At 41.1% G+C, this 15449-nt stretch overlaps 4 protein-coding genes across 4 annotated transcripts; 1 reads left to right on the forward strand and 3 right to left on the reverse strand.

Moving 5' to 3' along the window:
• Nucleotides 1–23: 23 nt before the first annotated feature.
• On the forward strand, nucleotides 24–4230 carry L201_007504 (uncharacterized protein; the record flags this gene model as incomplete). Its single annotated transcript, XM_066223210.1, has 4 exons — nucleotides 24–215; nucleotides 270–1917; nucleotides 2021–3222; nucleotides 3289–4230. The coding sequence occupies 4 exons, from the start codon at nucleotides 24–26 to the stop codon at nucleotides 4228–4230; spliced, it is 3984 nt and encodes a 1327-aa protein (XP_066079307.1).
• A 213-nt stretch (nucleotides 4231–4443) lies between these two features.
• Nucleotides 4444–4926, reverse strand: L201_007505 (uncharacterized protein; the record flags this gene model as incomplete). The annotated part of the gene is made up of 1 exon (XM_066223211.1): nucleotides 4444–4926. One exon carries the CDS (start codon nucleotides 4924–4926, stop codon nucleotides 4444–4446), a length of 483 nt encoding a protein of 160 aa, XP_066079308.1.
• Nucleotides 4927–6151: 1225 nt separating this feature from the next.
• Nucleotides 6152–6863, reverse strand: L201_007506 (uncharacterized protein; the record flags this gene model as incomplete). Its single annotated transcript, XM_066223212.1, has 2 exons — nucleotides 6152–6717; nucleotides 6785–6863. 2 exons carry the CDS (start codon nucleotides 6861–6863, stop codon nucleotides 6152–6154), a joined length of 645 nt encoding a protein of 214 aa, XP_066079309.1.
• Nucleotides 6864–7310: 447 nt separating this feature from the next.
• L201_007507 (uncharacterized protein) lies at nucleotides 7311–15254 on the reverse strand (the record flags this gene model as incomplete). Its single annotated transcript, XM_066223213.1, has 17 exons — nucleotides 7311–7343; nucleotides 9401–10189; nucleotides 10247–10349; nucleotides 10406–10569; nucleotides 10625–10788; nucleotides 10843–11031; nucleotides 11102–11241; nucleotides 11299–11734; nucleotides 11808–13166; nucleotides 13217–13366; nucleotides 13418–13560; nucleotides 13614–13764; nucleotides 13825–13888; nucleotides 13949–14590; nucleotides 14659–14769; nucleotides 14826–14957; nucleotides 15060–15254. 17 exons carry the CDS (start codon nucleotides 15252–15254, stop codon nucleotides 7311–7313), a joined length of 4965 nt encoding a protein of 1654 aa, XP_066079310.1.
• Nucleotides 15255–15449: the final 195 nt, after the last annotated feature.

Raw genomic sequence — 15449 nt, forward strand, 5'->3', positions numbered from 1 at the left:
TATCTTTTTCACATATCGGGAGGATGAATAAAAGAGGTCCTACGGGACTACCAACTAAACCTTACATGCAAAATACCGGACCTGGTCCTGCTCCTCCTCTTCCATCTGGACCACCTCCTGTTCAAATGCAACAACAACAACAGTATCAACAACAACAACAAGGTCAAGTCGTAGATCAAGCTGCGCATGCTGCTGCTTGGGCTGCATACTATCAGGTAAGCTATTCTATACTGTCCGAATCGAATTCTATTGTTGACGGGATTGTTTAGGCTCAAGGGATAAATCCCGCTGCAAGTTATTCAGCTTCACCTCAGCCTGCTCCTGTAGTAGCTGCACCTGGTACAGCTGCTAATCCATATGCCAACTATGGTTATGGAGCAGGAGCTACACATGGTACTGCATATCAACCACCAGGATCCGGTCAACAAGGTGCAGCTGGACCAAGTCAACCTTTTCGACCTGCGCCTAATACTCAAGCTTACGCGACTGCAACTACTCAACCTTCTTTGGGATATGGAGGACAACAACAACCTCAATATGGTCAGCAACCTCAAGCAGTATATAGTCCAAATCCTGTAGCAGCTGGATATTCTACTCCTCAACCTCAACCTCCCGTACACGGTCAAGGTAGACCACCATATCAACAACAACAACAAGGTGGATATGGTTGGGGTGGCCCTCAACAGAATGCTCCGGTCGCAGCTGGTGGACAAGGATATAGACCACCACCACCACAACAACCTCAACAACAAGTTGGTGCAGCATATCCACAACAAGCTGGACCATTTTATCCACAAGCTCAGCAAATTCAACAGCAACAAATGCCACCTCAGGCTTCAACCCAGCAACCATTTGTAGGAGGTGGTAATCAACCTTACAGACCACCAGCTCAACATTCACCTTATCGACCACCTGGTGTAGGGGGAGGTGGTGTGAACCAACATAGACCAGCTAGACCACCACCAATTGCTACCCCTTTACATTTTGGTACGGGAGGACATCCACCAGCTAAAAGACCAAGATTTGATGGACCTGGATCAGGGGGAATGAATAATAACGTTAGACCACCTAATGGACCTATGCAAAATTCAATCAATAGACCTCCATCTGCACCTGCAGCTTTTACTTCTGGTGTAAATGGTGGACAGCCAGGATTTAATTCTTCCTCAGCTTCAGCTTCTACTTCTTCTTCCCGTGGTGGTTTATCTAATAGTATAGGAAGAGGTGGTGCTCCTATACCAAGTTCTAGACCTCCAATTCATCTTGGTGGAGGTGGTCCACCTCCTTTCGGTATAGGGATTGGTGGAAGAGGTGGGGCACCTTTGAGAGGCGGTTTGTCAGCCCGAGGAGGTAGAGGAGGAAGTTCGGTCGGTGTTGTTGGTGCTCCTAGAGGTCCAAGTGGAATGATCAGAAGAGATAATAATAGTAGTAATCGTGGTTCGTTACCTCCTCCTCCTGCCAAAAAAGAATTACCTAAGAAAGAAAAGAGGAAAGAAGAATTGAAAATCACGATGACAGACTTTAGAATTATTGGTATTGAAGTTAAAGGATTAGATTGGAGTTGGGGTAAAACAGGTGGAAGTGCTGAAGTTGAAGAGCAGGAAATCCAGGAAGAAGAGAACAAGCAAGAAGCAGAAAAGGTTGATGATGAACTACCTGTCTCAGAAAAAGTGAAAGATGAAGTCATCGCTACTGCTACTGCTGCTCCCGAATTGGATGTTAAAGTTGAAGAGATCGAAAAACCCGAGGACAAGGAGGAAGTAGCAGAAATACCTAAAGAAGAAAATGCTACAGAAGAAGTCAAGGTGGAACAAAGTGAAGCAATTGAGGATGTTAGCACGGTCGAAGCTGCAGCTGAAGCAGTAGAAGAGAAAGAAAAAAGAGGTGAAAAGAGAAAAGCAAAGTCTCCTGATTCTGGTGTGTTTTGTTGATTTTCCTCTTTGATTTTCTTTGGTGTATTATTTGAGCGATATCTAACTTATCTGAGTGTTCTTGATGATCGTTTTTGTTCATATTACAGAGGAAGAGGAATCTTCAGCTAAAAAGCGAAATTCATCTTATATCCTTACACACAATAAACCTAATAATACCATTTCATCAACAAATAATGAGACATCTATATTCGAATCAAACCAAAATAGATTTAGGATTTATTTCGATTCACCTCCTGAATTAGATAGAATACCTAAATCCGCTAGAAGAAAGAGAGGTAGAGAATCTTCTAGTGTAGCTCCTAGTAGGACTGGTGAAGCTGGTGAAGTTGAGGTTGAAGTTGAAGGACAAAATGAACCTGAAAGTGCGGCCGCAGTCGGAGAAACCACATCAACAGCTCCCGCTCAAGCTGAAGAGGTAGAAGTTGTCAAAGAAGAAGCAGTTGAATCAGCCCGTACTACAGGAGTAACAGAGCAAAGCGTTCAAGAAACCACTGAGCAGGTTGGAGCTGAACAAGTATCTCTCGAGTCTACCGGAGAAGCTGAAATACCGGTCATCCAGCAGGCGGTGATCGAAGTACCTGAATCCGAAGCAACTTCTGCTGAAGCCAACGATGTTACCGCTGTTGAACCAAATGAGGTTGAAGATCAAGTCGTAGAAGTACCTGCTGAACCCTCTGAAATACCTAACCAAGGAGCTGCCGCTGCTGAGCCTGTGGAAGAGGTAGGAGATATATCAATGGTCAGCGAACCAGGTTTGCTCTCCTCTACAGACGAAGACACTACTGCAATTCCATCTACCAATGATGCTCAAGTCGAAACAACCGATAATTCAGCTGAACAAAATCCAACCGAAATTACGTCTAATACAGCTGAAATCGCTCCAAATGGTGAACAAGAACAAGTAGATACATTACAAGATCCTACGTCAGATACAGCTGTACCTGCTGGGGACACTTCGGATGTCATTCCAGCAGCACCGCAAACGAGAAGTAGAAGACATAGTTCAGTCAGTTCTGTAAATGAACAAGATCAACAATCGATATTGGCCGGAGATCAACCTGTTCCTAGCGATGCTTCAGCCACTCCTGTCAAATCTGTGCCTAGTACTAATAGATTATCGATATTATATGAGAAGAGTTCAAGAAGAATTTGTATCGATTCTGATGTCGTTGAAAAAGTCAGAATATGGAGAAAAGAAGGTAGAATTGAGGTCGAGTTCAAAGATTTGAAAGGTGATAAGAAAGAAGGTGAACAAGGCAATGGAGTTGATTTACCTAAAGGTATACTGGTGAGCTGAAATCGTTCTTCCAGTATTGTTAGATGTATTTGTAGCTCATTTGTTTTCATCTACCAGGTCGAAAGTTACGATTCAACCGACCAAAGATTCATATCCTTAAATTCAACAAACGTATCCACATTTTATCCTGAGCCTGAACACAAAATACCCAATGAAGAAGGGAAATCAATACCTCCGTTCCATCAATTCGCCGCACTTCCTTCACCTATCGCTAAAGCTGAAAACGATAATTCTTCATCTGGTGGATTAACGCTAACAGTTTATCTAAATAAAAAGAATCCACTATCAGAACCGAAATGGTGTAGAAATAATTCAGCTGATAATTGGTTATATGAACAATTTGGATCAAGAAAAATTGAAAAAGATGAAAAAGAATTAGCAGATTTGGGATTAGGTTCAGCAGGTTGGAAATCTAAATTAGAAGTAATGGATCCTGATCCTGCACCAACGTTAAAATCTATATTAGAATCTTGGTTATCTTCGTCAGTATCTTCAAAAGAGAAAGATGAAGAAAAGAAGAAGAAAAAAGAATTTATTCAATCTTTATTGGATTCACCTTTAGATACGTTAGAAATTTTATTAAGATTGACTAGAGGTGATAGAAATCCTATTTATTCATCATCATCATCTTCTACATCTCCTTCAAATTCGACTGGTTCTGGTTCTGGTTCAACATTTGATCAATCATATGGATCAATCATTAATAAAAATTCACCTTATTTAAATTATCAAACTCATGTTTCTTTAGCTGTTTTGGCAATGTATAAATTATCAACTAATTTGATTGATAAATACACATCAATAGACGAAAAGAAAAAAGAAGAAGAATTAAAAACCTTAAATGATAATATCAATGATATTATAACCAATTTACCAATTAATATGATTTTAAGAAGTTTGGATGGTTTATGGAAAGAATATAATTCATATCATAAAGATAATGTCTCTTCAAAATCTGCTCCTAGTATCAGTACTGCTCCAAACGGAAATGGTAAATAATGGTGATAATCATATGTAAGGTGTTGGATCCAAGTTCAGAAGATAGTGTCAGACGCACGTCCCAATCACAGAGAATGCTCGAATCGAAAAACTGCCATATCACTTAAATAGTGCGCACATTCATAGTAATGCATATCATAATGTAATCAAGGTTGGATCGTGTAAATACGATGTATAAGCTGGTGTCGCTTATTCTATAAGGCTCCATGTTTGCTAATTACCATCGCTGCCGGTGGAAATTGACCTCTTAGAAGCTAATGCCTCCATGTAAGGTTTGACCACAAGATCGTAAGTTGCACCTAAGCGATCTCTAACAGCTTCTTTGGCTTCGGATTTGAGCGCTTCACTAAAATCTCTGAATATAGTTTTCTTAAATTGATCGTTTAACGACTCTACAATAGAAGTATTGTTGCATGCAGAGTCGAGATTCTGAAAAAATATTTCCGACATTATGTCAACCCATGTATCTTTATTAATTGTTCCCTTCTCTTGAATAGATCCTTGCGATCTTCCAAACAATGTAGTTTCGCCCATCATCACACTTTCGCCAGCAATACTTGGTGGGATATCGATTCCAAACCTAATCGTTGAGTCGGGATCTGTTTTCACTATCGCTGCTATAGAATTATCTTTTTTACATCTGATGGCCCCACCTTCTTGAAGAGTCCCTACATCCCTTCGAAGAGCTGGAATCATATTATCGAGTTGCCACCAGAGAGATCTATCATTTCGGTCCCATATTTAAGGATTATTGTCCCAGATGTATGGGGAATCATCTTCATTTTGTAGAGGAAGGCAGAACAATCAATACGTCACATAACATAAGAATAGATCATTATGTCTCGCCGATTTATGTATGTACATGGGCGATTTCGAGGGTTTTATGGAGATCGCTCGATAGAATTACTGCTAGTGGCGGTATCGACCGGAATGATGTTGGTACCGCTTTGGCTTTGAGACATGTTGTTTGGTTGATTGACACATATATCTATAGGTGGCTGATGATTGAAGTTGGAAGAGGTTGTACTGTACAATGGAGGATAGGGCTATCCTGGTTTACCTATTTTATACCTTTTTTGACGACAGTTTGAAAAGTCTTGTATTTGGACTGTGTGCTATCTGGTGGCGAAATAACACTCAGATCCTTTGTTAACAGAACTGCCACTTTACACTTACTGTACAATATCTGATGCACATAGGATGACCTTATATTATACCAAATTTGTTGTAATTCGACGTCACCTTTCCTTTTTGTCCGAAAGTGTGTCTGGTTCCCCATACCACATAGAAGGCGTCACACCTCTTTGGGTGTCCAAATTATTTTTTCCCATGTCGACAGATAGGTGTGGTTTCGAATTGCTTTGTATGACCCCCGTAGACGGGTTGAGCTATGGAGGAGGACATATCGAATAGGGCAAGCATCTCAAAATACACCAAATCGACCCCAAATCCCAAATGACCAATCCACAATGAACAACTGAAATGAATACAGAAGCTATATTACATGTGCTGACATGGGTAGTATCCAATTGTGCACATTCGCTTATGGTATAGGATTAGAATAGGATGCCTCTTGCTCCTAATCTCCTGTCTACATGCTAGTCGGTCGAAGAGAGGTGATGTAGTCGATGATGAAAGTGATAATCGAGTTCTAGTAGTAGGGTTAGTCACCGAATTTGCTAAACAAAGGATTTCCCTATGTAGAATTTGGTGAATACAGTACTATACTTCGAAAATGACACGATTGAAGATATTCCATATTGTAGATCTGGGACAAGTGTTGAACTGACGCCACTCATACGAGTATATCAAGATCGAAGATCTCGCCACAGCCAGACGATATGAGGCATTTATGACTATATATCTACAGTGATCACCCTCCTCCTGATTCACAGTCATAAATCACACGAACTCATTCGTACTAAGCCGCAATCGAAAACAGAGTTCCAGACTCTAGTTGAGAAAAGCTCGAAGTGTTCTCCCCATCTTCCTTCAGATGAGGTTTAATGACTAAATCCCAGAAGACATCCAATTTATAATCAACATCTTCAATTAATTTACCATAACTTTCGGTGTCTTGTGCTAATTCTGGAAACTTTTCTTTGATTTGAGAAATTACAGAGTTATCTTCATCTCCATCAAGACGTTCATGGTCAAATACACCTGACAATACAATATCGTTTTTCCAATCTTCTTTACCAAAACCTTCTGTAAGGGCTTGACTGGTTTTGATAAAAATAGTATCTTGCGTAAAAATGTTACCATTAGTATCTCTTATAGAGTATGGTAAAGCGATCCTTATCCCACCATCGCCATCTCTAGCAAAGATACTAACAGTCAATCCATTTTGGTCACATTGGATTGTACCGATTTCCGCAGTATACGTATTTGCAGAAGCTGGATACAGGGTATTGAGCTTGTCGAAAGTTCGAACGTCACCATAGTTCAGGTTGTTACGTTTTCCCAAGTAATGTCTTCCTGTAGTATCTGATTTATGCGTTAGTGTCACTTTGTGTGATGGGATCATCTATGTACAGTATATATGATGACTTACCCAGATTCATACCACAGTATCTAGATGTCATCAGGGAAGATGGGTTATTGGTAATTTGAGTTGAAGCTACTGAGGACATTTCGTATAATATGTGTATATTTTGTTTTTTGAGACTATCTCTCGGTTTTACTGTTGAAGGGGGAGTCTTGTCTACGAAGGCGGTGAGTGAGTGACTTTTGTGATGATGGACTTAGATAGAATTGATTTTTGGAGTCGCCTAAATTGGCCCTTTTAGACCTTTCACAAATAACAACTCAGGAGGCTACCTCGCTTCAATATGCTTGGTATCATGTTGGTCCGATGAGAACGTGAGTCGTCTTGTAAAGTCAAGTCTTCTGAACGGATAAACGTTCCATACGATTGGAAATCCATTGTGCTATACACATTTGAGATATCAAAATACATGATAGAACACCGTATCCATTTGATTGTATGATTATATGTAGATGAGAAGTGTAAATATCTATATGAGGATGGAGTATAGCTAAGAAACGTGATACAGTATTGTATAATGCTTCTCACCAGATCATTTTCCACTTCCAATTTGCAATAAGAAACCCTAACATAAACGAGTCAGCCTTCTTCGAAACCATCACATATGATTGTCAAAATGGAAGTTTGAGGATTCCCCTTTTGCTTCTCTAACGCTGAACAGCTAGCACCATATTTGGAGTGTTCGCTTGGAAAAGTTTACCATCTTTTTCCATCTGGAAGAGCAGGAACGAAAACGTGACGATTATCCAGTTTCATTCCGTTCTCATAGGAAGTGCTATATCTTCCATTTGGTCCTCTTGTATGCTAGAGAAATTTACCAAACTTCGTTGATCCCGGTCCACGATAAGATTCCAAAAGATCCCTTGTTCATCAACAAGCGAACCAGGATATGTCGTGAAAATTTATGAATCTGACCTTATGATCCCACTGAAGGGTTGCTTCGTGGCGAGATGATATCAGCCACTTGATGGTTAAATCCAAAACAGTCGCCACTTCCTGTAAAATTGACCTTTGTGACTTACAGATGCCAAGACGGAAAGAATGAAGACGTAGCTAAAGAGCGGGCACGTTATAGGCTGTCAACTAGACTACAGTATAACAGCGACGACTATAGTGTGTTGAGAATATCCGTTCGTGCAGGCAGAGAAGGTATAGCATGCACAATATTACACATGACAAATGCTTCAAGGACACAGCATGAGCCCACAAGACGTAATCTCAGCCTTTATATCAGTTGTATTCTATCCCATAAACTGCATGCGCAAACACCAGAAAGCCTGAAGGGGACAAGTATAGACCGCTGTTCCTCCTCTTTGAGCATAAGATGCGGATTACCCTTATCAATACCCCTGCATCACGTTGATATAGAGGCTATTTCGAGTACACTTAAGATTGCGATTCGAACACAAGCCGGTAGATGGCTTCTAGTTTAGTTCTGACATCCCTTTCCAGAAAGCTGTACGCTGGATCACCTAGGGTAATTTCTGGAAATCTTCTTCGAATTTGATTTTCTCTAGTCCTGGGTTGCGTAGGGACTTCGTACTCAAGTGCCACGCTGACCCAAGAGGCTGCTGTTTGAGGCTGGGGATCGTGTTCAGCGTAAATTGATACAAACGAATGTCCGCTTGACCCATCACCTGTTTTTTTATAAGGTAAAACCACTCTGTAATGTCTTCCAGCGTCTCTGGTATACATACCAACCAAAGAATTATCGGCTTGAGACATGAGGGAACCTGTCTTTACAGTGGGCACATCAGTTTTAGGAGGAATCATTGTATCCAGGTCACTTAAGATCGACCTTTCAGGTGCGGAAACATTGTTGGGGTCAACATCTTTCAGATAGTAGTCATTGGCAGCTATTTAGTTATGAAAGATTAGCTGGACCAGAAATACCTGTAATGATGAGACCCTTGTCAGCACTCACTAAACCTCGGATTGCCGATATATAGTGGATTCATATGATTTATTGGATTCATATTGCCAATGTATGTTCGATCGCGTAACTAAAGCTGTTATGCTGGTATGATAGGAGATACTCGGAAATGTAATAATATTAAGAAGAAAGACTGATATGGTACTGAAGACCAACTGTTATATACGTATACAATCGGCCTGATAGCATCTTTTCAATGCCACCCAATTTTGGGAGATGTCAGATCGATGCGATTGTCAGCGAAGGCTGTGGAGCTGGCAAATTCGTAAATTGGTCTGTAGCAATAGCAATCTTTTGTCTAGTGGTATATCCTTTGTCTGATGCAAGGATTTATTGGCAATCTGTTGACCTAATTCAGCTCGGTCAGAAGAATCCAGAAAAAAATCGGCCAGCAGAGACATAGCGAATGCATTCGCAGAGTTATGAAAATACCTCTGGCCGTTTTGTCAAAGATGACACAAAAGGATTAAAGAAGAAGTACGTAATTGATCTACCACCTCCAAAAGGGTGTATGAAAAGCAGACTACATGAGTCTTTCTACATTTAGGAAGTCAAGTGGATTTAGTCGAGTCGCGCAGCACCATCTTCCGCTCCTCGCTACCTCCGACTGCTTATTTGCAATAAGAACCCCTATACTTCACAGTCAGCCTGAGATGTCCGAACGAATTATTTAACGAGAAATGACGTACTTTCGCTTCTCTCACGCTGAACAACCAGCACCAGTCTCCTTGACCCTTGTCAGACCCACTCCCTCCCCCTAACCCTACTTGTCCATTCGCCACTCCTCCTGCTTTCCGTTCTTTCACCGCATCTCGCACGGTTTCTGCATATCGTCTATCACCAGTTGCTATACCTTCTTTGGTCATCATTGATCTCCAAGCTTCATCATCCGTCATCCAAGACATATCTAAAGTCATTTGACATAACATCGACGGCGGTAAATCGACACCTAAAATAGGTAAAGTGGAGTGTGTTTGAAGAGCGAAATCTGAAGCTTTCTCGTAATATACTGATTTGGTTCCATGTCTGAATTTTCTGATAGGCCTACCTTTTGTACCTTTTGTAGTCATGGGTTCAGGTGGCAAGAGTAATTTGATGTCAACTTCTGCTTGTTTAGGTTCTACAGACATAGCCGCAGCTTGAGCAGATGGGATGGAACCTTCAGCTGAAGCGTATGAGGCATCTATTCGTCGTTGATCCGATATAGCTATGCGAAGGTGATTACACAAATCATGTCTTGATACCTCTTCTTCGGATTTCCGTAAAATACTTCTGACCTTGACTACCGTTTTACTAGCTTTCGGAATGACCAAGTATAGGATATTCTGCTCTTGACATTCTAAAGCGACATCTTCTACACTTCGATCATCATCGTATTGTAAATCTGCTCTAATGCCTGCTCTCCATAATTCGCCTATCACGTTGAGCCTAACCGAAAGATCCACATGCGGGAACGCGGCTACATAGACATCACATCGCTAACAAGGAATATCAGTTGACAAGGAATATCACGACATTTCCCTTATCCAACTCACAGCTGGACTCCAATATCCGAAAGACCGTTCATCTTCATTAGGCTTTTCCATCAATCGACGAGATAAGGACGATTCGTATTTTGATACTATCCGAGCAAGTTGACTGCAAATCACAGTAAGCTTAAACCCAATCGATGTCACCTGAGCTTAAGGACTCACTCTACTGCGATAGTCATTCCCACTCCGAATACTCGCCTGGACTGTGAATGCATAGCAGGCTGTTTGAAGTGCTCCAACAGAGAATCATACCTTCCACCATATGCTACCACTTCTTTCTGCTTTCCTCTTCTAACACATTCAAACATAAATCCTCCTCGGAAGAACTAAAAAGAGATTTATCAGCCAATACCAGGAATTCGTTGTAAAGCGTTCACTCACCTCAGAATGTCTCGCCAAAGTGGGTCTAAATACTATTTTTCTAGTTACGCCGAAAGACCGGGCAAGTTTGATGACTGACGACATATCTTCAAATGCTGTAGCTAATTTACGTTTAGAAGAGGGAAATAAGGACTCGAGCTTGTGTCGAACTAGATCAAACTCGTCTGACAGATTGTGGATCAGCAATCCACATTTGCATCATCAGTGTTATCACTCACCTGCTATACAACATTGTTCTAAATCATCCATTAGTGACTTAGCTAATCCAGGTATACTACCTAACATTGGTCTCGAGTGAGCGGAATTTGATACGGGATGACTGGAACCGAGCTTTTTGAATTCATGTAAAACTTTCCGTCGAGGTTTATCAGGTCGGTCAGGTACGAAACCAAGGATGGTTTCCAACACTGTGTATAAATGATATGTTGTTAATCAAACTATCGGACTTTACCTGATGAGATTGGAAGTCTAGCTTACCTATACCATGATTTATGTGGAAATCATATTCTACAGATGATGATCCTCTCATTCCTCTGAATTCTGAGATTACTTTATCGACGATCTCCAATAGTTCTGCTTCTGCTGCACTTGAACGAAGAGGAGAAAGGATATCGAAACTGCATAAATAGTTTTCTTAGCTCGTGCTGCAAGCAAGCAACATGTCGACAACTCACCTTAATTCCCCTGATACTAATGGTTGTCCTCCTACTTGATCATTGGAATATCTCCTCCCGACATGATACCTTTTTATTCTTTCTATCTGTCTTCGAGTAGCTGATCTAGCCATAGCCAACAAGTCGGATGAAGGTAATTGTACCAATTGTCCAGACTTCTCCAGTAGTCTGACAGGATCTCGACCTGGAAAGTGATCTAAGAGAGTCGTTTCAGGCATCAATAATGGTAGATAACTTTCTACCGCTCCATGACGTTGAAGAAGGTCGACTAGTCGTTGGATGACGACAGTGAGCCATACTTGCAGTTGATTATCGGAATCATTATCGTATGTATAATCGACAAGTCGATGATCGATATCTGCTATTGAATGAGAGCTTTTATTGAATAAGGCATTAAGAAGTGGCTGATATTGTGACGATTTAGGATCAGTGAGTTCTGCGAAAAAAAAAACAAACATCAAATATTAGCCTACAAAACCTCACTTTGACTGTTTTGATAATCATCATACCAATGATAGCAGCATCCCAATCCTCCTTTTTCTTCTCTGGTGAAGGCAACAACGGACTTCTTAGCAGCTCTGTAGCGTTAAATCTTCTATTCGGGTCATGAGCTAATAGTCGCGCAACAATCTCCCTTTCATTGGGTTTATGGGTCGCTGGCCAGCCGGGAGGAAAAGTGATATTAGGTTGTCGGACTGCATTGAGGATATGAACCCGTTCCATAGCGGTCTTGAAAGGATAACACATTTCGAAGAAGATGATACCCAGTGAATACATATCCGCTTTTTCGTTATATGATCTTGAAATTGCAACTTCTGGTGCAATGTACAGACTTGTACCAATATTTGAGGTCCGATCTACTTCATCAGCTAGTAAAGCTGGTCCGGATGCTACTTCAATAGCTGTCATTTCGGTAGTTGAAAGACCAAAATCTGCAATTTTGACATTACCATCACCATCAAGTAAGATATTTGATGGTTTCAAATCTCTATGCACGATACCTAGAGAAGCCATATGCGCTAAAGCAGATAATACCTGTCTAAGTAATCTCCAGACTTCATCTTCTGTTAAGCCAGCCGTTATCGCTTCTCGCAGAGTTTGTTTCTCCACAAACTCCATCTGAATGTATAAGATTCTCTCAACTATACCATCATCCGTTGTAGCATCCGTAATTGAGGTTGTTGAGGGTCTAGGCGGTATAGCGATATTCAATAATCTACCTCTTTCTCGCAGTTCTGACGGATCAGCAGCCGTTGACGTATCACTGTCACTATCGCTGTCATCATCCTCGCTATCATTATCCGAATCATCATCCTCGTCGTCATCATCATCATCTCCATCTTCATTTGCAAATCGGATTCTAGGAAATGAAGCACTTCGTGATTGATCTCTCCTCGAGAACGAGGCATCATCGAAGTTTAAAGCAAAAATATCTTCTTCCTGCGTTGATGCGGCTGAAGGCCCCGGACCCGGAGTGGAGTCTTCTGCTGTAGGTGTAAGGTGTGGTGGATTAGCATCCTCTAGCCAACATGAGTAATATCTGACGATGTGTTGATGATTTACTCTGGAGAGATTGTTGACTTCCCGATAAACTTTGGCTTCATTGTCTTCTGGTCGTAATTTGACTTTCTTGATAGCATATGATCGACCATCAAGTTTATTTCTAGCTTTGACAACTTCTCCAAATCCACCTTTACCTAGAAATTCCACTTCTTCGAAGTCTGTTCTATATCTTGATAGTCTGGGTGCAAGTGGTTGAGGTGTTCCTGGCATATAGCCAAATAACCCTCTGTTGACAGGCGAGACACCAAGAATACTTAAAGTCGGATCACTTGGAGCACCAGTCAGAGAGTTATGAGGGACATGACCTACCAGACAAATTAGCCTATTTGCTTCTGATAAGTAAAAGTCTACTCACCGCTATGTTGCCGGTTGTAACCCCGCCTGGTAGTTTCTTCATCGGCTGATCTCAGCTTACTCAATGCATCATCAGCTGTGACCCGTTTTTTGGCGATAGGATTAAGAAGTCCAGACAGAACCTCGGACATTAATTCGGAATGGTCAAACTCTGCTTCAAATCAGTTATCTTAACGGAAGTTTTCAGCTGAAATTGGCTTACCATGGTGTAAAACTGAATGAAGACTATGGTATTTCCTCAGAATCTCTGGTCCAGCCATAAGCTGTAGTAAGAGTAAACCTGCATGCCAAATATCACGCTGTTTGGAGTATGAGTGCGGTGAATCGCGTTCTTCAGGGGATATCCTATATATAGCTGTCAGCATGACGCAGCGGTAAATTGCAGGAAATGAGCTGACCATTCTTCTGGTGTAGTTTCAGTTTTACTTCTTAGAAAGTTATTGGACCGATGCATATCTATTATCCGTCTTGCATAACCGGTTCCAGCCAATTTTACAGATCTTTCGCCATTGACACCAGTCGATATGAGGGTAAAATCGAGATCGATTTCTGACATAAACTTACACATAAGCAGGATACTCACTTATAGTAAGTAAGGTGTGAACTCACGTCGCTGTGTTGCATTTTTCGAATGTATCTCACTTAGACCAAGCAGTATTTGCGCGATGTATTCCTACAGGTGATATATTAGCTAGGTATCTTGACAGAAGAACGGGATCACCTATATGCTTACTCTGGCTAGACTTTCCCCAAAACCTTCCCTGGGTATCCAGCTTCTCAATCTTCCACCTTCACTAGTCGCTTCTGTTACTAGTATCAACCTTTCCCAGCCTTTGGGACTCTTGCATCTTTTCACCGCATACACTCTAACTACATGATCTGATCTTATTTCTTTAAGGCGCAGAGCTTCGACAGTACATGCATCAATTCGCTTGATCCCCTGAGCAGTAAGGTAGTATGGGGCTGCAAAATCAATGATTTGGACATTTACGCAAGGCGATGAGGCTTTAACGAAAGTGTTGACGGTGTGCTGTTCGTTATTAGGGAGATTGTTGGTTTGTTCAGGTTCAGCCGTATAGGTAGTCCAAAGTAATTCTTTCTTGGCTCCAAATAATATCCATCTTTTCCAAGAACCTTCGTATCCTTGTATTGAGATACTTTCATCTAATTCTAAATGACGACTTTCCAAATCACCTACATCCAAACTGGCTAACGATTCTTGACGACGACGTTCCTCTTGTTGTTGTTTAACTTGATCGACAGTCTCTTTCTTCTGTATAGTTTTAAGTTGAATTTGATCATGTAGATATCTATTGGTTTTGGCTTCTTCTCTTTGTTTGTGCTCTTGTTCCGTTATTCTCGATGCTTCCTCCGCCTAAAAAGTTCGAGAGATATTTATTAGCAGAGATTACGCTAGTCCAGTAGATTTTGCATGTCACTTACCGCTCGTTGAGCTTCTTCTCTTCTAGCTTTTTCCTCCATAAGGTTTACATCTCCTGGACTGGGTAACGGAGCATGATTATCGGTTATAAAGTCTCTTACGGTGTCGATTAGCTATAAGATATAGGTATATTAGCTGAAATTCGCCAAGCAACCCTTAGCTAACTTACCTCGAATATCATAGCTTCTCCTACTTTTGATTTAGCTTTTTCCTGTATTAGAGTATGTAGACTTTGTACATGTTTTGCCGTAAGGTATTCGGGGGATTTTAAAGATAAAGGTGGGACATGTTGTGGATATGTCTATGATATAAAATGTGGTAAGTGTCCTCAATTAGCTCCGTATAATTCGATACTTGAAGTTAGGAACGATTTTTCCATATATTGTAATTAAAGGACACTCACATGGGTCATCTTTCCCCTTAGAACTACGCAGACTCTTTCATCCTCCATACTCTTGATGGTTACTTCCCACCAACCACCATCAACTTCGGTACCCCATGCTGTTTTCTTGGGAGGGACATCATGCCATTCATCTGGATAAATAGCCCGAAGGCTTTCTAGCTCTTCTTCCTGAAGGGCTTTATTAGCCTCAGGCATGAGTCATTTGTGATTTTCTGCTTGGTAAGGATATATGAAGTAAAGCAAAGAACACAGCAGATTCTGATTAGCTGCTGAAGAGTACCAATTAGCGGAATAATAAAGAATAAAACTGGACGATAGATAAGATACGAAAATCAACATCAACAAACATTTTCAAAGGTGGACTCGATAACATCCGACGGAGTTGAGCTG

This window comes from Kwoniella dendrophila, chromosome 10 (genome assembly GCF_036810415.1).
Source record: "Kwoniella dendrophila CBS 6074 chromosome 10, complete sequence".
In the NCBI taxonomy this organism is placed as follows: Eukaryota; Fungi; Basidiomycota; class Tremellomycetes; order Tremellales; family Cryptococcaceae; genus Kwoniella; species Kwoniella dendrophila.